Source organism: Coenobita brevimanus, chromosome 48 (assembly GCF_032717465.1).
Source record: "Coenobita brevimanus isolate Jiangsu-jjx chromosome 48, ASM3271746v2, whole genome shotgun sequence".
In the NCBI taxonomy this organism is placed as follows: Eukaryota; Metazoa; Arthropoda; class Malacostraca; order Decapoda; family Coenobitidae; genus Coenobita; species Coenobita brevimanus.
Window position 1 is genome coordinate 14,042,348 of NC_137001.1, and position 22,717 is coordinate 14,065,064.

Below are 22,717 nucleotides of genomic sequence, written 5' to 3' on the forward strand. Positions count from 1 at the left end.
GAGTATTGATTCCAAACTACTTGATAATCATAGAATAGTGTTTCTAGTGATATCTGGCTGTGGTAATCATATTACGGGTTGTCGGGAAGTGTAAAGTGGAGACTTCGTTACCCAACTTCAGAGGTCTCCACAAGTCCTACGGTACTCGACGAAGGCTCAACGAACATCCCAGGAGAAAGCTGAAGGTATGTGCCATATGCATATTTGATTTTAATATTCTAGTACAAATAACTGATTTTTGGCAAATATTTTTAGAGTCTGTCGGAGCGCGATTAACCCTGTGGGACACCCAAGTCGAGCCAAAACAAGCCCGAGCTTTAGGGGTTAACAAAGCCCCTAACACCTTTTCCCAAACGATTTGTTTTGCTTATTACATCTCACTGTCCTCTTTTGGGTTATGTAAATCCTTCAAACATACCCATACTCTGCATAAATAATGTACAAAAGGATATTAACCAGCCACATCCAAAAATAAATCGCTAAGGGAGACTCCTTACCTGACGACAAAGCAGACTACATCTCCCTCTCACTTAACCCCTTCCTTACACTGACGTCTTTTATAGTTATTCTTGATAGCTACGAACGATTTTATTATTATTATTATTATTTTTATTTTTATTTTATTTTTACCTTGGATACTACCCCCCTGTGGCGGGGGGGACACAATCTGGCCGTACTATGGGGTGGTACTACCACTCTGCGGCCAGGTTGTGTTAGGAAGAATACTACCGCCGTATTCCCTGCGTGTCGTAAATGACAACTTAACCCGCCCCGTCCCAACGACGTATGGGTACGTCACCACGATTTGCATTTGCCAGTCCCGGCGACGTACCAGTACGTCGTGCAATTGCAATGTGCATAATTTCAACAATTTTCAAATTTCGCACTTGATTTGCGGTACGTACCCTTGCCTGACCTTCCCCTACCTGCCACCAGGCGGGGACACTCGGCGACCCCGCACGACCCGCGCTAGCCCGCCACTCATCCACTCACCTGGTAGCCATGGTCCTGCTCAGACATGGCTAAGAGAAGTCTCTCAGAGAGCGAAATTCAAGTCGCCCTGGACACCTTTACCGGCGACAGTGATTCCCCACTGGATGATGAGGAGATGGACAAGGATTATGTGCAGCCAGAGGAGGAAGAAACCACCAGCAGTGACGAGGAAGTTCCGTCACCAAGGAAGCGGCAGTACGTGACTTACCGTGCTGCTAGAGAGGGGCAGGAGGCAAAGAAGGCACGTGGTATGTCATATCCCTATCCCCAGCGTGCCTTGGAAGCAGAATTCGAGGTCGAGGACGAGGACGAGGACGGAGACGTGGGACGTGCTGCCACGTGGTATGGGCGGGAGGTGATTACCCATCGTGGCCCAGAGCGCACACCACGTCGTCTAAGCAGGTATGGGCCTAGCATTCTGTTTGGGGTGGTAGGAAGTGAAGTGGAGGGAGTGGGGAGTGAAATGGACATTCCTGGAATTAGGGAAAGTGAGAGTGAGGTGGGTGAGTCATTGCTCTCCCTACGCAGTGTGAGGCGGCAGAGTGGATCACGTGGGCCAGTGCGGGTGCGTTCATTATCACGTGGGGTTGTGAGGGAGGGGGAAGGTGGGGAGGAACCACTCCAAAGCACGTCTTATGCTCCCCAATATCCCCTAACACGTGGTCGAGCAAGGTTGCGTGAGAGAGCACGTGGTGTGGTAATGGAGGGGGAAGGTGGGGAGGAACCACTCCTCAGCACGTCTTCTGCTCCCCAATATTCAACAATTTCATCCCCACAGCCCCCTAATGTTCCTCAAGGCCGTAAGGGTAAGGGAAAGGGAAAGGGTAAAGGCAGAGGGAAGAGGAGTGACAGTGGGGAAGCCCTCCGTACTCCTTCTCCCCAACCTCCCCAACCAGGATCTCCTCCCCACCCAGACGAAGGCGGTGATGGGGACGAGGGATTTGTGTCGTGGGATTGGGAGGATGGGAGTGATTTTTCTCCCCTCATTCACCCCTTCACTGAGCAGGGGCGATCTGGCTGCATTGCACCAGGTATTCACTGTAATTCAAGCAGGTTGGAGTTTTTCCACCTGTTTTTCAGTGAGGCCTTCGTAGATCAGATCGTGTTTCAAACAAACCTGTTTGCAAGCGGCCAGCGGCTAGAAAGTGAAAGATTGGGAACAAGGAGTAGGCATTCAATGATTTATGATTACCCTGTCTCCATTCCAGAAATGTTCTTATTTTTTGCCCTTGTCCTTTTGATGGGTATAATAAGAAAAAATAGAATTCCTGCTTACTGGACTAGGGACCCTGTTATGTTTACCCCCATATTTGGTCAAGTGATAAGCCGTAATCGGTTTCAACAAATTCTAAGTCGCCTCAATTTTTATGATGCTAATGACCCTGCAAATACAAACAACACTGACAAAATGAGGCGAATTAGGCTGGTCTTTGATCACCTCAGGCAAACCTTTCGATCCTCATTCTATCCCTATAGAGATCTCGTCATAGACGAGAGTCTCGTGTTGTGGAGAGGCAATATTTCATTCAGACAGTATATACCCAGCAAAAGGCACCGTTTTGAGTTCAAGATCTTTGTTATGTGTGGTTGTAGGACTGGATACGTGCAAGACATAGTCTTGTACACCGGTGCACAGACAGACATAATAGAAGATCGAAGTATAGGACTTTCGGGAGCAGTGGTAAAGACGATGATACAAGACTACCTTCATCGTGGTCACGTTCTCTACCTCGACAACTGGTACACTAGCCCTCTTCTCGCTCGTTATCTTCACACACATGAAACGGGAGTCTGTGGAACCGTAAAGGTGAACCGGCGTCACATGGTCAAGGTAGGGCGGAAACTTGCAAGGAGTGAGGTTGTCTTCTTCAAAGCAAACAACATCCTTGCAACAATGTGGAACCACAACAGAGAAGTAAGCCTCTTGTCCACGGTTCACCGCCCCTTGATGCACCGTACTGATTCTGTTGATTACCATAGCGAGAGCAGGCGTCGTGTTTGGAAACCTGAATGTGTCATGGACTATAATATAAAAATGCGCCTCGTGGACCAGTCAGACTCCATGATATCGACGGTAGAGTGTGCCAGGACCACGATGAAGTGGTATAAAAAACTGTTCTTTCACTTGCTAGATATCACTGCTCTGAATTGCCACCACCTTCACGCCATGACCACAGGAGTTCAGGAAACCTTTGAAGGGTTTGTGAGGGAGCTCACACGAGAAATCTTTGCTAAGTATGCTGTTGAAAGGCCCCAACAGCGCCCCCGCACTGCCCATATTACCCACACTCCCCAGAGAATATCCGCCCGCCATTTCCCCACTCCTATCCCTCCCCAGCCCAACAGACCTAGGCCCCAGCGCAGGTGTCACGTGTGCAGTCATTCCCAGGTGAGACTCACGACACAGAGGAAGGACACCCGCTATGAGTGCGTGCAGTGTGACGTGGGTCTGTGTATTCACCCATGTTTTAGTGAATATCACACGTTGCTGCAATTTTAGCATGGTGTGAATGCGAAAGGACGCTGAAATTATGAGGTAAATGCGACAGACAGACGCTCTGTGAAAATATCAGTCATGTGGATCGCCAAATATTAGTATAAAGTGCCTACGGGTAGAACATAAGTGAAAACATTGGGTGTAAGTATATAAATCTGCCCTAAGTTGAAACTTACATAGAGAGGGTTGTTTGATGCGATATTCTGTCGCTCAGTGCAATAAATACGGCCCCTTATTATATATTTTCTATTATGTGACATGCTTACGGGTATAATATAAGTTCAAATTATTGTATATGATGATGTATTTCCTAAGTCAAATATTCATAGCGTGTCTATAAAGATAAGATTTCCTGACGCTTAGTCGAATGAATAAGGCACGTATTAGTCAAAATAAAAGTCAGCAAGTGATAAAGTGAATAATTAGTATATGAGTGTGTGAGTATTATGTATGAGGTAACATTCCTTGCGAGGGTATTTTCAGGCGATATTCTCACGCTCACTTGAATATATAATGGCAGTAAGTATGTACAGTGCATTGGAGGGGTGTAAACGTGTGTAATGTAAGTGGGAAAATATAATTGGAGTGAATAAATAAAGTAGATGATGAAACACGAGTGTTTGAGATCGTGGTCGCTACGTGAATAGGCGCTAGCATATCGCTAAATGCCCTCGTAATGAATGAAAATAATTGAAAACCTTCACAGTGGTGGGGGAAAGGTTCTATGTAAATGGGAAAATAATTGGAAAGTGATAAAACAATTTGGTATGTTGAAATACGAGTCATAGTGAGTGCGCTTACTAAGCTGATGTGCGCTAAACTTATGCTGCATGTCATCATAATGAATGAAAACATCTGAAATCACTTACAAACAGTTGTAATTGGTAAATTGTCATTGAAACAGAAGTATACAAGTAGAAAAATGATCGGTAGACTCATAACAGAAAATTAGCATATAGCATGATACGACTCGGACCTAACTCGCTATGTTTGCGCGATGGTACAATGCTTATTTTTCCTATATAAGTGTCTGAAATCCATTATATTGTTACTGATATTGTTTATTAGTTCAAATTCAATAAATGTAGAGGTGTTGTGTGTTGTTTGTCCCATTATTCCTTACCATAGAAAACGTTAACGCATATCCAGCCCATTACAGAATACGATACCTGCGGGGGGAAACCGCACCTGTATAGACCACTTATAGACCGCAGAGACCACTTTCTTCAAGATTTTCCATCGTTTCTCGACCTAAGCGGAAGTTTTATAAGAAAAAAATTTTTTCCAAAAAGGCTCGGGACTGGGGGATGTCATAGGTGCGGAAAGGCTCGGGACGTGATAGGTTAAAGGGGCTGGGTGAGGGAACTAGGGACCCCCTCCTCTGTTTTTTAGTTCCTAAAAAGAGACAGGCCAGAGAAAGGGATGGGGGATTTAGTTATCCCAGTACCCTGAAGATTGGGTCTATAAATGTGCGTGGATGTAGTACAATTGAGGCTAAAAGGGAGGAGATTGGGAGAATGTTTGTCAGAAGAAAGTTGGATGTGTTAGGTTTGAGTGAAACGAAGATTAAAGGGAAGGGTGAGTCTATGTTTGGAGGTGTGAATGGAAGATTGTCAGGTGTTGATAGAGGAAGGCCAAGAGAAGGTGTGGCCTTGTTAGTGAGTCCGGAAGTACAGCAGTGTGTAACTGAAAGGAAGAAGGTGTCATAGAGATTGATGTGGGTGAAAGCGAAATTTGAACGTGAGTTGTGGGTGTTTGTGAGTGCATATGGGCCTGGTATTGAAAGGGATGAGGAAGAGTGGGAGTCTTTCTTGAATGATGTTGATGAGTGTCTGCAGAGTTTTGGAGCGAATGTGAATGTGGTAATGATGGGAGATCTGAATGCTAGAGTGGGAAATGTAGCATTTGAAGGTGTAGTTGGTATGCAAGGTGTGCCTGGAAGAAATGAAAATAGGGAACGAATGATAGGGATGTGCGTTGAGCTAGAGATGGTGATTGGAAATACGCTGTTTGAGAAGAAAGATATTTATAAGTATACATGGGTGAGGCAGGAGGGTGGAAGGGTTGTTGATAGAGCTTTGATGGACTATGTGGTTGTGTCCAGGAATGTAATAGGAAGATTGTTGGATGTGAGAGTTGAGAGGGAAGGGTGGAGATATGTCTGACCACTACCTGGTGGAGGGAAAGTTAAGAGTAGGTAAGAGATGGGTGAGAGCTAGGAGGGTTAGGTGTGGCAGGGAAGTTTTGAAAGTGAGTGAGTTGGATAAAAGAGAGAAAATAATAGAGTATCAGGAGAAATTGAAAGATGAGTGGAATGCAGTGAAAGATCAGGAAAATGGCAGTGTGGAGGAGGAATGGCAGTTGTTTCAGAGTGCTGTGGTGGGGCATGCTGAAGAGGTGTGTGGTGTGAGACGTGTGGGTGGAGGTGTAAGAAAAGGAAGTGAATGGTGATGCGAGGAAGTAAGTATGGCTGTGACTGAGAAGAAACGTGCATATGAAGTGTGGCTGTAGAGTAAGGATGAGGTGTCATATGAGAGGTATAAGGAAAAGAGGAATAGGGCGAGAAGGGCTGTGCGTGATGCTAAAGTGGCGGCAGATGAGAGGTGGGGTATGCGGCTGACTGAGAATTTTCAACAGAATAAGAAAATGTTCTGGAAGGAGGTGAAAAGGGTGCAAAAGGGAGAGTCTGGGAAGGAAGAGCGAGTAAAAGCAGAGGATGGAAAGATGTTAAATAAGATGGATGCAGTAAGGAAGAGATGGGCAGAGTATTTTGAAAGATTGTTAAATGTAGAGGAGAAAAGAGTGGCTGAGATTGTGGTGGATGGAAGGGTGCAAGGAATAAATGTGTTGGGAGAGTTGAATGATTCTTTGATCACGAAGGAGGAAGTGGAGAAGGCAGTAAAGGAGATGAAAACATGGAAAGCTGCAGGTATGGATGGGTGTGCTGTGGAATGCCTGAAGGGTGGTGGAGTGACTATTGTTGACTGGTTAGTAAGATTGTTGAATGTGTGCTTTGTGAAAGGTATGGTACCAATTGACTGGCCAAATGTTTGTGTGGTCCGGTTGTATAAGGGCAAGGGTGATAAGTATGAATGTACTAGCTTTAGGGGTATAAGTCTCTTGAGTGTTGTAGGTAAGGTGTATGGTAGAGTGTTAATTATGAGAGTTAGAGAGAGTACAGAGGGAGTGATTGGTGATGAGCAGTGTGGCTTTAGGAGAGGGAGAGGATGCATGGATCAGGTGTTTGCTGTGAGACAAGTGTGTGAAAAGTATGTAGCGAAAGGCAAGGATGTGTTTTGGGTATTCATGGATTTAGAGAAAGGGTATGATAGAAATGATAGGGTGGATTGTGGACTGTTTTAAGAGGGTATGGACTTGATGGTAGGTTACTAAAAGGGGTGAAGAGTTTTTATGTAAATAGTAGAGCGTGTGTAAGAGTGGGAATTGCTGTGAGTGATTGGTTTTCTGTGAGAGTGGAGCTGCGACAGGGATGTGTGATGTCGCCTTGGTTGTTTAATATTTATATGGATACTGTTGTAAGGGAGGTGAATGCAAGAGTTTTAGGTGGAGGTCTGAGTCTGGTGAATGTTGATGGTGGAGAGTGGAATCTGAAGCAGCTGCTGTTTGCTGATGATACTGCACTGGTGGCTGATTCAGAGGAGAGATTGAGACAGTTGGTAGAGGAGTTTGGAAGGGTGTGTGAAAGGAAGAAATTGAAAGTAAATTGGAATAGGAGTAAAGTGATGAAGTGTACGAGGTTGGTAGATGGTAGGGGGATAAATATAGTTTTGAATGGTGAGTTGCTTGAGGAGGTAGAGTGTTTTAAATATTTAGGGTCACATGTTGCTGTGGATGGAAGAATAGATGCAGAAGTGAAGTTTAGAATGAATGAAGTAGGAAAGGTGCTGGGAGGAATGAAAACGGTGTTTAGATGTCGTTCGCTTAGAATGGATGTAAAGAGAAGGCTGTATGAGGGTGTTGTGGTACCGACTGCATTATATGGGGCTGAAACATGGAATATGGGTGTAGCAGAGAGGAAAAGTTTGAATGTAATGGAGATGAGGTGTCTGAATAGTATGTGTGGAGTGACGTGTGTGGATCGAGTGCGAAATGATAAAGTGCGAAGGAGAACTGGAGTTTTTCGGGAGATGGCTAATAGAGTTGAGCAGAGGGTGTTGCGATGGTTTGGGCATATGGAGAGAGTGGATAATGAGCAATTGGTGAAAAAGATAACTAGATCTGATGTAAGAGGTGTAAGGCTGAGAGGGAGACCACGAATAGGATGAATGGACAGTGTGAAGAGAGCACTGGATGTGAGAGGGATGTCTATTGAGCAAGGAAGAGTGGCTGTGCGTGACAGAAATTAATGGAGAGAAATTGTGAATGAATAAATGATGATGCAGCCCTAAGGGGATATTCTCCCGCATTTGGTCTGATCAGCTAGTCAGGTCAGGTGCGGGTAAGGGGATGGGTCTATTATGATGTGGAAAGGGTAAACCAGCTCTGCTGTCTGGCCCTGCTGCGGATGTCACTGATTGCACTGCGCAGTTGACCCTTGTGCGGTGTGGTGCAGTGAGGATCAGTCCCTTCTCCCCTTTGGGGATAAGTTGCAAATGAATGTGTTTGAATGGATGAGTAAATGGGGAGTGTGTCGTCCTGTCTCGGTTACCTCCCTTTCCTTGGGGGAAGCAGCCTAGGTATATAGATAGATCGAATAGACTTTGGATAGACCTTCAAAGGAATTAATGATGGCTACATCTAACCCCTCCAGTTGAGAGAGAGAGAGAGAGAGAGAGAGAGAGAGAGAGAGAGAGAGAGAGAGAGAGAGAGAGAAGGAGAGAGAGAGAGAGAGAGAGAGAGAGAGAGAGAGAGAGAGAGAGAGAGAGAGAGAGAGAGAGAGAGAGAGAGAGAGAGAGAGAGAGAGAGAGAGAGAGAGAGAGAGAGAGAGAAATCACCTAACCTGCGTATTATTCCGTAAAGACTGATATACCGACACGAAAAATGAGTCCTCGGTTTGAAAGGCGTAACAGCTACACTCATTTTCACTCATCCTATTTCCCTTTTGTATTTCACGTTACCGACTCATTTTCAAGCAAGGAGCATTTAGTGAAGATCAAGGTGCTCTCCAAGTCGCTCTCTGTGCTGACAAAACTTATATAATTAGACTATTATACATTTTTTCAAGTTTTTTTTTTCTATATAGGCAAAATACAATGTTTGATTTCTGGATTACATAAGAGAATGAGATGAGGCTCCAGTATTCTTTCCTGTGTTAATAATATAGGACTAGCGTTTGAATATCTCTCAAAGGGTGAATGATTCTTGTTGATGGTTCTCCAGTTCACAGAAGTAGTGGAAGTAGTTTCAGTAGGAAACCTGACCTGACATGACTTAATCTAAACGGGAATGAATGTGAAGGACCCACGGAGATCTGCATGACCTAAAGGAGACTAAGTAGACGAATGGATTTAACTGAGCATGACTTCGTAACCTAACTTCACATAACAAGGCCAAATGGATGAGACAGGCCCAACTGCACTGATAACCCTGACTGAATTTAATTTGCATGACCCCAAATGAACCGAATTTAGGTGAACGGATAGGGATGGACCAAAATTAAGATGGATCTGATATTTGAATTGCTCTAATCTGATCGATGGGTACAGTCATACTTGCACCAAACATGTGATCGACGGGAGGACCTAAGGCTCAGGGTCCGTCCAACACTCAGACTCGGACACTGAAGCAGACCTAAGCCAGTGCTTCGTTTCATCTCGTCGATCACATGTTTCGAGCAAGTGTGGCCGTACACTGAGACTGCCTGATTGGTTCCCACCTTGCAACTCACCACAGAGATGTAAAAGGTGCACACGAGCCCCATAAGCACGATGGAACCAAGAAGAGAGAGACTGGTGACGGTGGAGAGAGCCAGGGAGGGCGCGTAGAGACACACCCCCATAAACATCAACATATGAGCGAGCTGACACATGGTTCCAAGGAGACGCACTGCCCTCGACTTGAACCGCAACTCCAGGTACTGTGACACAGAAAAAAGGCATGAGCTTTATAAAGTGGATTGAGGTATTTTATTATCACTATTGTTATTATTATTATTATTATTATTATTATTATTATTGTTAGTAGTAGTAGTAGTAGTAGTAGTAGTATTGGTGGTGGTGGTGATGGTGGTGGTGGTGGTAGGGGTGGTGATATTATTATTATTATTATTATTATGATTATTATTATTATTATTGTTATTATTATTATTATTATTATTATTATTATTATTATTGTTATTATTATTATTATTATTATTATTATTATTATTATTATCTGCGTTAGGTGGGGGCGCTCACCATCCACTCACTCGATATAGGGCTGCTCTCGGGTGTCTGCTCTTTTCTTTCCTCCAGCCTTCTTTCCTTCCATCCTCTTCTGTCTTTCTTTCCTTCATTCTTTCCTCGTGCTTCTGCCTACGGGTGACTTTGCACTCCTTCTTCTGTCTTTCATTCCTTCATTCTTTCCTCTTCCTTCTGTCTGTGGGTGACTCTATACTGATTGACAAGCCAGTACGGGTTCCGTCAGGGACGCTCCACTGGCGATCTTCTCACCTACCTTTCAGACTCCTGGTCATCCTCCTTTCAGGACTTTGGCGAAAGCTTTGCCATTGCACTTGACATCTGAAAGGCTTTCGATCGAGTCTGGCATAAATTTTTAATTTCCAAACTGCCCTCTTACGGTTTCTATCCTTCTATCTGTGCCTTCATCGCTAGCTTACTTTCTGGTTGTTCTACAGCCACTGTTGTAGACGGCCATCGTTCTTCTCCTAGATCTATCAACAGTGGTGTTCCTCAGGGCTCTGTCCTATCACTAAACTCTCTTCCTTTTATTCATGAATGACCTTCTAAGCTGTACATCTAACCCTATCAACTCATACGCTGATGACTCCACCCTTCACCTTTCCATTCGGTTCCTGCAACCCCCATCTCAGCAGTTACTTCAACAAACATGGGATGAGGCTATGGCACACCTAATGTCTGACTTGGCTCGTATCTCTGATGGGTAAAAATAATCTGGTTGTTTTTAATGCATCTAAGACTCAGTTCTTACACCTATCAACCCGACAAAATCTTCCACAGGTATACCCACTAATGTTTAATAATATTCAGCCTAATCCTGCATCATCCTTGAACATGTTTGGGGTTTCATTTACTCGGGACTTATCTTGGAAAGATCATATTGCATCTCTTGTAAAATCTGCTTCCAAGAGATTGGGTGTGCTAAGCCGACTCCGTTCTTTCTTTACCCCTGCACAATTGTTGACTCTATGCAGGGGTTTTATCCGCCCCTGTGTGGAGTACAACTCTCATGTGTGGAGAGGCTCCCCACATACAGCTCTTCTCAATAGGGTGGAGTCAAAGGCTTTTCTTCTCATTAACTCTCCTCCTCTTACTGACTCCCTTCAACCTCTGTCTCTTTGCCACACTGTTGCATCTTTATCTCTTTTCTATCGCTACTTCAATGGTCACTGCTCCTCTGAACTGTCTGCATGCATTCCTCCACCTCTATGATGGGTGCGTAGCACCCGTCTAGCAGCAAACTCTCATCCCTTTTCTTTCCAACTCTCTAATGCAAGAGTTAACCGTTACTCCCAGTCCTTCATTTATGCAACAGGTCAACTCTGGAACTGTCTCCCTCTGTCTGTATTTCCTGGTGCCTATGATCTCCAGTCTTTTAAACGCAGTGTGTCCAGGCATCTCGAAATGATTGTATCTTGAATTTGGCTCTCTATTGTATTTTGTTTTTCTCTTGGAGGGAACTGTTATTGTGGGCTCGTGGCCTTTGGTTCGTTCTTCCTAGCATAAAAAATAAAAATGGTTTCCTGTATACCAGGAAACCATCTACAAACATGGGATGAGGCTATGGCACACACAGACAGAGGGATCACTGGGTGGTAACCATATAATCAAATTTTGGCACCTGGTGGTTTAATGAGTAATTACGGCTCTCCAATCGGATCGAGCCAGTGAAGGTTTATATCCAAGGGGTGGTTGGGGTATATTGCTCACGTAATGCCACTCAGGGAAGAGTGAGGCTGGTCACTCTCATCTTAAATGTCAGGACCAACTTGCCTAGCCCGGGGCTCCTACGCTCCTCATGGGGCGATGTAGGATTGGATGATGATGATATTATTATTATTATGATAGGTGATTAACGGTCAGCTTCCCGTCCCTTGAACGCCTAGTGTGCAGCTGGATTCTCTTTCTAGACCGGAGCTTAGACAAATAAGAGAGAGGCAGAACATAAAAATTCAAGGCAACAACCTTACACGTGTATTGACTAATTCTATATGTGGAACAGGTAGATGTCACAACAACAGGAATCTGGGTAATTATAAGTCATGTACTAGTATCGTAGTATCGCACAGGATACTATTTAGACAATAGTTCAGGATAGCAGGTGAATGGCACACTAAATAGTGTTTGTAGTATTTTGGGCAGAGAAATAGATCACTGTCACTTTGAGGAAAATATAAACTGTATTTAGGCTGGGCAATTATTTCACTGGTCTTGCAGTGCAGAGGAATTACACTATGAAGCCCGAGTCTCATGTTCACTGAAATCACTGCAGTCTTATTAGATCTTTCTTCTTACTCTCACTATGTCACTGCCCAAATCATAATTATCACACATTACTAGGCCTTGGACTTATGTTCCCTAGGATGATACACTGCCTGATATTCCTGTCACTATTACACTGTCACTGCACTCTTCACTGTCACTCACTGTCAGTGGGGTGGGGGCGTGGTTAGTGGGGGGCGGCGGGAGGGCTCACAGCCCGACTCCTGATGGGAGCTGAGTCCCGCCTGTGGCCTTTGTGTCCAGCGGCCACGGGATCGCTCATAGGGGCATCCTCTCTCGTCCTGGGCTGTGGGTGGCGAAGGGCCTGGCACTGTGAGAGCTGGGAGTTGGAGTGTGGTTCTCTGGTCTGGGGCTGAACAGCCTCCTGAAGCGCTCACTCAGGCACTGGACAGAGGACGAGGGTCGTTTGCGTTGAGGTGGGGAGAGGCCTCGCCCGGGGGTTCTGGGGGAAGCTCGGTGGCTGCGATTTCCTGCTGTCGGGGGTGCCATCAGGAGTGAGCTGTTGCATCGGTTGTTGTCGGAGTTCGTCAGGTAGGGTCCCTATGGAGCCGGCTGGGCGGATTACAACCCTGGGGATAGCACAGGGCCTCTCCACAGATCCTCGGTACAGGGACCTTCCTCCTGGAAGAAGTCACGTCGTGGGGGTGTGGCAGCACCTGACTGGAGTGGCTACTGACCATCTCCTGCCGTAGGGCCAGGCTGCTGGCCATGGCCTTTTAGGGGCATGGCTTCCGGCCATCGCTGAGGCCTGGCTACTGGCCGTGGCCTGTGTGGGGGAGCAGCTACCGGCCGTCTCCTGAAGGAGGGGTGAGCGGCTACTGGCCATCTCAAGGGCACCTTCGGAATGGGTACTGGCCAAAGGCGGGAGTGGCTACCTGCCGTCTTCTGACAAAAGCCGGGAGTGGCTACTGGCCGTCTTCTGACAAAGGCGGGAGTGGCTTCCAGCCATCTCCTGAAGGAGGGGTGAGTGGCTACTGGCCATCTCAAGGGCACCTTCGGAGCGGCTACCTGCCATCCCCTGACAAAGGGAGGAGTGGCTACTGGCCGTCTCCTGAAGGATGGGTGAGCGGCTACTGGTAGTCTCCTGAAGGATGGGTGAACGGCTGCTGGCCGTCTCAAGAGAACCTTCAGAATGGCTGCTGGCCGTCTTCTGACAAAGGCGGGAGAGGCTACAGGCAATCTTCTGATGAAAGGGGGAGTGGCTACAGGCCGTCTTCTGAAGGAGGGGTGAGTGGCTACTGGCCGTCTCAAGGGCACCTTCGGAGCGGCTACTGGCCGTCTCCTGATGAAGGTGGGAGCGGCTACCATCTGTCTACTGAAAGAGGGATAAGCAGCTACCAGCCGTCTCTAGGACACCTTTAGAGCTGCTTCCAGCTGTCTCCTGACGAAGGCAGGAGTGGCTACTGGCCATCTGAAGCAGGGGTGAGCAGCTGCAGGCTGTCTCAATAAGGGCGTGGCTACTGGCCTTCGCTGGGGTGCTGCCTGGAGCTAGAGTGATAGCTCCACCCTGATCCTGTTGAGGGTCAGCTCGCCCGCAAGATAGTCTCCTTTTCCTGCTGTGGTGGCGGTGGGCGAGTTCCAGGTCATAGGGGCGTGCAGCCCAGGCGAACTTATGTCCCTGTCACCCGGGGTCGGGTTGCGCTCTGTCTGCTCCTCCATAGGCTCCTCCCAGGGGTGTCGTGTTGCTCTCAGTCAGTATTCCTGGCATTTTAATTATTATTATTATTATTATTATCATCATCTTTCCTATCTCCAAACAATATATTCAGATTATAGGAGATGTATCAAACGCAAAGGAGGCAATTTACGCCAGTTAATCCCATTATTGGCACACCTTCTTAATAATGTAAATACAGCAATATGCCTCTAAGGAAAACTAAGAGAGTATGTCATACGAAGGAAATAACCACTACGAAGACAAATATATCTTTTACTGTGTTTAATCTTGCAATGCTTCCAGCTTGCCTCCCATCTCCAAGTACCCTCAAAACAATGGCGTGAATTTAGTGAGCATACATGGCCATATTATTGAAAATGAGATTATTTTTTTATTATTATTATTATTTTCAGGAATTTCTCAAACATTTAACCCCTTAACCACGGGGCATCACTTTCGTGACGCTCGGGCCATACCGTGGGGCGTCACTTTTGTGATTCTGTGTTATTTTGAATTATCCCGGGCTTTCAAGTGGTGGCTTGTATCATCTATCAGTACTACCAACGTCCAACACTAGTCAGCACTCCAAATCTCATCTGTACTCCCATCCATTGATGACATTTTAGCGATTTTCCCCCCTTCCTGACTCCCCTCCCTACCTGCCCTCCATTACCCTGTCCTCTCACCTCCCAGGCCGTGCTGCGCTAAGCAAATCTCCCCCGGATTTTTCCACAGATTTCATCCATTGAAATAAGCCCTATGCCCTATACTTATACAAAATAATATTTACCAAAAAAAAAATAAGGTAAGTGATAGTGTTATACACCAGGAATTGGCTAATTATCACCTGACGACACCTCACGTGCATTCATTCGCTACATTACCATGGTAATTTCCCCTTTGAAATATGCCTTGTAATCTATGTCTGTAATAAAAATATATATATCAGAAAGGAAGAGAGAAGCCTAAGTGACATTTACATTCACCTGGAACTACCTATTTCTTTATGTATTGCCGAGATATTCTACCAATAATTCATGAGCATGTAAGTTAGCAGCTGTTAGCCTCAGTGTCATTGTCAACCCTTGCCTTCTCAGATAAGCCGCGGCATTTATTTCCTTGTCCTCGCTGTGGTCAAAACATGTCGCACACATGCCCCGCCATTTCTGCCGCTTCTGCGCCCATTGCAAAGGGCCCCGTGACCTCTACACCCAGAAAAATTCGTGAGGGAAGCAGGAAAGGACTAAGTGACTTTGGGAAGGGAGTGAAAAGGCGGTGGGTTAGCCCCAGAACAATGGCCCCGCGTGACCCAGCCTGCCACTAGTCCCGAGTTGATTCACCTTCCCATTCCCCAAGCCCCACTTCACTCATTTCTTCCTCTTCGTCTTCTGAATTATCTCCGGAGTCTTCGTCGTCGGAGTCACCACCAGCGACAACAGTGAAGGCAGGCCGTAGAGGAAGAGGTAAATCTCGGACCAGCAAAAGTAGAGTTGGTACTAGAGTAAGGGCTGCTAGTGCTGTACGGCAACTCAGGGTCAGTGCGAGTGACCTTGAACTGGGTAAATCTGCCTCACAGCCACCCACCACCCTCATCCACCCTACAACGCCACGACAGGGAATCCTGGACGCCTTCGCGTGGACGGAAGGGTCAGATTTTGTGCCAGAACATTTAGTTATTGATGAGAGCTCCTCAGGAGTACAGCCTGCCTTCACTCTTGACGATAATGCTGAGTGTGTGGACTTCCTTTTGGCCTTCCTAGATGACGAAGTCATGAAGCACATATGTGATGAGACCAACAGGTATGAATCACAACGTGCTGCAAGTGGTACAGGTGCAGCCAAGATACAACAGTGGTCCATGCTGGGAGTGCAGGAGCTGTATGTGTTCTTTGCCCTCATGCTTCTCATGCCACACTCAAAGAAGCATGAGTTGGAAGAATACTGGTCCATGGACCCCTTACTACCCTCACCCACCTTCAATAAGTACATGGCCAGAGATCGCTTCCGGAACATCATGGGAAACCTGCACTTTGCCTACAACGATGTACCTTCCCAAACCGACCCACTCTGGAAGATCCGGGAGATTCTGAGCAGAATGAAGGATAAGTTTATGTCATTCTTCCACCCCTTTCAGAAGGTTGTCATTGACGAATCCTTGGTTTTGTTCAGAGGACGTCTTCGGTTTGTACAGTACATTCCAAACAAACGCCATCGCTTTGGAATCAAGTTCTTTGTACTGTGCGACTGTAAGACGGGGTACATCCTTGACTTCGTCATTTATTCAGCCAGCACTGTCGATCTGGATGAAACACACCCCCTTGGCTTCTCAGGCTGTGTAGTGAAAGTGCTCCTTGAAAAGTATTTTGGTGGGAATCATGTGCTGTATACAGACAACTATTATACAGCACTGACACTTGCCAAATACCTTTCAGAGCACGGCATTGGCTCCTGCGGCACTGTCAAACGTAATCGTGCCCATTTCCCTAAATTCCCAGAGGCAGGAACCTCACAGAGAGGAGACGTGCACCTACGCAAGTCTGAGAAGATGCTGGCAATACGGTGGCATGACAAGAGGGTCGTGCACATGCTCACCACCGTACATAAGGGGGAAATGACAGACAGTGGGAAGGTCGACCGTAGGACAGGTGAACCTGTGAGGAAACCTGATGCTGTCTTAGACTACAATATCAACATGCGGCTGGTGGACAAGTCCGACATGATGATTGGTGAGATCAACTGCCTCAGGAAGAACACTAGGTGGTACAGGAAAGTTTTTCTGCATATCATAGATATGACGATGCTGAATGCCTTCATCCTGTACAAGATGAAGGTCAAGCCACCCAAGTCCTTTTCCCTTAGGTTGTTCGCCAGGACTTGTGTTCAGCAGCTGCCGGAAAGATCTTGTAGGGTGACAGCAGCAACTCCAAGGCGCCATCCAGTAACACTCCCGACCGACTTGAGCAGAGGGCGTATATGGCACAGACTGGTGCTAATGCCTGCCACAGGCAAGAGGAAGGCTGCGATCCGCAGGTGCCAGGTGTGTGCACATACCACCCGACGCACACCTGAGCACAAACGCACCTCTTGGCAGTACGCTGAGTGCCAGGTTCCTCTCTGTGTTACCTGCTTCTTTGATTACCACAGCCAGAAGCAGTTCTAAAAGTGGAAGTGGGAAAGGAGAGTAATGTGGAAATAATGTGGAAATAATGTGTAAATAATGTGTAAATAGCAAGTGAAAGCAATGGATGTTCAGTACATATGATTGAACAGTGTATTATAGTTTTATCTTACTGAAAGTGGCAGTGACTAACATAGTGTATGTGAAATAGAAGGGTGAATATTGAAAATATAATAGAAAATGTAAATAGTAATGTAAGTAATTATTAATATAAGAATATGAGTACAAATACTTTATGTTATAACAGTGAAAGTGAATCCGTGGCTCTCTACGTATTTTACTGAATGAAGACTTGAATGACTTCAGTGACAATAAACTAATACTACTGAAGGAAACTTATGGAGAAAAACTCCAGGTATATATAAGTGTGATATAGTAATAGAAATATAAAGTGTGAGGGATTTTATGAATAATAAATGACAGAGTACCAAGAGCGAACTAGCGCAAGTGCGAAGGTCATACGCACTCGTAATTTTCATTGCATTCACAGTGTTTTTTTTTTGGAGTATGGATCCCAAACTACTTGATAATCATAGAGTAGTGTTTATAGTGTTAATATCTGGCTGTGGTAATCATATTACGGGTTGTCGGGAAGTGTAAAGTGGAGACTTCGTTACCCAACTTCAGAGGTCTCCACAAGTCCTACGGTAACAGAAGAAGGCTCAACAAACATTCCAGGAGAAAGCTGATGGTATGTGCCATAAGCATATGTAATTTTAATATTCTAGGACTAATAACTGATTTTTGGCAAATATTTTGTGAGAGTCTGTCGGAGCCCAAATAATCCCGCGGGACACGCAAAACTTTGGTAAACATGCCCGCGGTGTAAGGGTTAAAGATCATGTACAGTCAAAGAAGCAACTGTCTTCCCAGTTCTCTCTCTCTCTAAAAAAAATACAACTGGCGAAATGCTATGTAAACCCATAAAGGTACTAGTGTGTGTTCAAGATGGGTCGATATTTCCGTTATGTCTTCGTCACAGTTTGGAAGATACTTGTGTGTGTCTGTACAGTAACATGTTTGAACTTTTTTTTTTATTAATTTTACTTCATGCCGTCGTGTGGAATGCAGGCCGATCACATTTAACAGTAAAAACAAGTGTTCCCCCAATAAGTTCAAATTGAAGGCTTGTTTACATTTTCGTGCACTCAGCTTTTATAATGCAGATTCTTAATACCTGCACCTTGATTACGTCTTTGTGATTCATGCACTACTATCAACTTGAACCACAGCCGCAGGTGCAACATCACAAAGCTGGGAGTTTACTGGGCTCTCACCAAGTTATAAATGATACAGTTATAGAGAATTGCCTGAAATAGAATAACAACGAAATAGCCACCAAATGCCCAGGCTATGATAGTAGGAACCATGCATGGCATGTGAGATGCCCTCAGTGCCCGCGGAAGATGCCAAATGAGAAGACGCACAACAGCAGAGCCTCACCATTTTGTGCCTGACTCACAACCCTGCCATCCAGTTTAGTGCCAAGCTCACCGGGATGTTAACCCTTCACCTCCGTACCTGTATAGGTTGTGGTACCCAGCAGCAGCCACATCATACAAAGAGGGGCGACCTCCCCAGACCACAGCGTGAGAGGAGACAAAGCCATCATCAACTGGGTGACAGTTGCCTCAAACAGACTGCTTCCACTGACACAGTAGCGATCCAGACCGTCTGCACTGCCACGGTGGTCACTCAGGCCAAAGTTACCCTCATCCAGGTTGTAAAAGAGTTTGGCAATTTAGACTAATTTAGTGAAAAGTATGGCATTTTTGACCAGTTTAGAAAAGAGAATGACAATTTTAGACCAAGTCAGAAATGAGTATGGCATTTTAGACCAAGTTAGAAAAGGAAATGTCAACTTTACACCCAGTTAGAGTGAAAAGAGTGGAGGCCAAACACTGACCTGACTAATGGACACAAGACGCAGGTTGTAGAAGAGTGGAAGGGTGAGCTGGTGGGTGACGATGCTGCCCAACACCACGCCCAGCAGAGTGACCACTATTTGTGTCCCGTATAAGTACACTTCAGTGGGATTCCCTGAAGAAAAATAGGGATGGGATTGAAATGAGTTTAGGGAAATACTTTGAGAGAATGGGAGACTGACTAGACGAGTGAGGAGGTGGAGGGGGAGACCAAGGATGAGATGGAGGGATGGAGTGGAGAGGATGTAGAATGAGAGACTGAATAGAAGAGTGCATGTGAGTGAGAAGGAAGGGGAGAGGGAGACCAAGGATGAGATGAAGGGATGAAGTGGAGAGGTTGGAGAATTAGAGACTAACTAGAAGAGTGAGAGTGAGGTGAAGGGGGAGAGGAGGAGGGGGAGACCAAGGATGAGATGGAGGGACAGAGTGGAGGGGATGGAGAATTAGATACTGACTAGGAGAGATGTTGATTCCTTCAGTTTTAGCCATTAATATTCTGCTATGACTTGATGAAATATCATGTTAATTTACTGAAAGATTTGTCTATGGAAAAATGTATAGGAATTTACTGCATCACTCGTTCAATATTGAACCCTGAGGAGAGAGAGAGAGAGAGAGAGAGAGAGAGAGAGGGACTAACCTAGTACAGATATAGCCGAGATGATGCCACCAAGGAGAGAGAGTGCCACAGGGAAGGGTGTCATGGCGCCGCTGCCCATCAAGTACTCCTGCGTGGACTCCTTGCCGCGACTCCTGTAGGCTGTCCACACCCCGATACCGACCGACACCGCCAGCATGAGACTAAACAGAGCATAATCCACGGCGGTGAAGTGCTCAGCAGCGTGACTCTCATCCACTCCCGACGCCATCACTCCACGACCCCGACACTGCTACCAAGAAAGACGGTATTGATTAGGTTCAGTTCACGTTCTGTACACAGTGTTTTGGCGCTAAGTTTGATCTCTACTTTTTCTGTCTTCTCCTTTACTCTAACGAAACCAACCCCAACAGACTAACAAACTACCAAGAAAGACGGTATTGATTACGTTCAGTTCACGTTCTGTACACAGTTTTTTGGCGCTAAGTTTGATCTCTACTTTTTCTGTCTCCTCCTTTACTCTAACGAAACCAACCCCAACAGACTAAGAAAGACGGTATTGATTACGTATTACGTATTGATTACGTTCAGTTCACGTTCTGTACACAGTTTTTTGGCGCTAAGTTTGATTTCCATAAATAAAGGATCGAAAATTAGGCACAAAATTCTTACCTGTCGACTGCAGTTAAGCGATTTAATTTCTAAGACACATTTTTCTCCAAAAATACGACACGTGGAGCATTTTATCTATCAGTATATCTGTCTATTTCTATCTATCTATCTATTCAGACGCCTTAATCATTCTCTCTCTCTCTCTCTCTCTCTTGCTATTTGCTTCCGATGCCTATTTGTTGTCAGTCCACACAAGATAAAAAATACGAGAGAGAGAGAGAGAGAGAGAGAGAGAGAGATGTACGGAGGAAAATAGATGGGAGAAAGGAAGGAGGGAAAGAGTAAAAGAAAAGCTTTGTAAAGGAAAATGAAACTAGGAGAGAGAGAGAGAGAGAAAGAGAGAGAGAGAGAGAGGTGCAGTGTGTCGGTGGGTAACTTAGTGTTCTTAAGTTAGCTGAGAGGGTGTCCCAAGGCGCCACTAAGTTAACCTGTCCGTGTAGATAGAGAGATCGATAGATACAGTAGACTGGGTCAGATAGATGGGTAGACTGACAGACTGGGGCAGATAGATACACAGACTGAGGTAGACTGGGACAGATAGATAGATTGACTGAGGTAGACTGGGGCAGATAGATGGGTAGACTGACAGACTGGGGCAGATAGATACACAGACTGAAGTAGACTGGGACAGATAGATACACAGACTGAGGTAGACTGGGACAGATAGATAGATAGACTGAGGTAGACTGGGACAGATAGATAGATAGACTGAGGTAGACTGGGACAGATAGATAGATAGACTGAGGTAGACTGGGGCAGATAGATAGATAGACTGAGGTAGACTGGGGCAGATAGATAGATAGACTGAGGTAGACTGAGACATAGATAGATAGACTGAGGTAAACTGAGGCAGATAGATAGATAGACTGAAGTAGGCTGAGGCAGACTTGGGCAGATAGATAGACTGAGGTAGACTGGCGCAGATCGATAGATAGACTGAGGTAGACTGGAGTAGATAGATAGACTGATTGATTGGTAAATAGACTGAGGCAGATAGATATATAGACTGAGGCAGATAGATATATAGACTGAGGCAGATAGATAGATAGACTGAGGTAGACTGGGGCAGATAGATAGATAGACTGAGGTAGACTGGGGCAGATAGATACATAGACTGAGGTAGACTGGGACAGATAGATAGATAGACTGAGGTAGACTGGGGCAGATAGATACATAGACTGAGGTAGACTGGGACAGATAGATAGATAGACTGAGGTAGACTGGGGCAGATAGATACACAGACTGAGGTAGACTGGGACAGATAAGATACATAGACTGAGGTAGACTGGGACAGATAGATACACAGAGGAAGACTGGAGCAGATAGATAGACTGATTGGTTGGTAAATAGACTGAGGCAGATAGGTATATAGACTCAGGCAGAGAGATATATAGACTGAGGCAGATAGATAGATAAATAGACTGTGGCAGAATGAGATAGATAGACTGAGGTAAAATGATAGATATATAGATAGACTGAAGGAAAATGATAGATAGACAGATAGAAAGATAGATAGACTGAGGCAGAATGATAGATAGGTAGATAGATAAGTAGATCAGACAGGCAGACAGAGATAGACAGATAGACAGATAGATAGATAGACGGATGGATTTTGTAGCTCCATCTGTATCAACCCACATTAGGTCCACTTCTTTGCTGTGGGAGAGTGACTGCCAGGTATAACCCTTACAAATATTGGCTAAGTACGAAGGAGGTGTGTAAGCAGGAAGAGTGATGCATGGTTTGCTCTCTCTCTCTCTCTCTCTCTCTCTCTCTCTCTCTCTCTCTCTCATGGAATATCTTGAGTGATAATCATTAGGGTGGGACCGACTGACAGGGCCATTCCTAGAGATGTTTCTGCATCAAAATGAATATATTGTTACTACTACTACTGCTACTGTTACTACTACTACGACTACTACTGCTGCTGGTGCTGCTGCTGCTGCTGTTACAACTACTATTACTACTACTACTACTACTACTGCTGCTGCTGCTGCTGCTGTTACTACTACTATTACTACTACTACTACTGCTGCTGCTGCTGCTGTTACTACTACTATTACTACTACTACTACTACTACTACTACTACTACTACTACTACTACTACCACTACTACTACTACTACTTCTAGTACTATTACTACTACTACTAACTACTACTACTACTACTACTACTACTACTACTATTATTATTATTATTATAATAATTATAATAATAATAATAATAATAATAATAACAATTATTATTATTATTATTATTATTATCATTATTATTACCATTATTATATTATTATCAGAAAAACTGACCTAAATTGACATTACCCTAAACTGACCTTGACCTAAATTGTTACCGCATGAGTTTACCAAAGTCTCTGTTCGTGTTGTGGGTGTGAAAATAGGAGTGGATGTACTAACCCTACCTGAGACGTGTTGTGTGAATGGCTTAACTTATAAGTCGGCATTGTGTACTGTGCTGGAGTATAGTTTATGCTACTTGTACTTAGCCAACACTACTAATGCCCCATTTAAGCTGAGTACGGGGACACAAATTGGTG

The 22,717-nt window shown here is 45.2% G+C and overlaps 1 protein-coding gene across 1 annotated transcript in view; it reads right to left on the minus strand.

Annotated features, from left to right (window-relative positions):
• LOC145399297 (sodium-coupled monocarboxylate transporter 1-like) overlaps positions 1-19,761 on the minus strand; it is a 57,033-nt gene extending 37,272 nt beyond the window's left edge. Inside the window, exons 1-3 of the mRNA XM_080271965.1 lie at positions 19,533-19,761; positions 18,874-19,007; positions 9,339-9,527 (exon numbers count right to left, since the gene is read on the minus strand). Coding sequence (XP_080128091.1) covers positions 9,339-9,527; positions 18,874-19,007; positions 19,533-19,761 — 552 coding nt within the window. The remainder of the gene's footprint in view (positions 1-9,338; positions 9,528-18,873; positions 19,008-19,532) is intronic.
• Between the last annotated feature and the right edge of the window lie 2,956 nt (positions 19,762-22,717).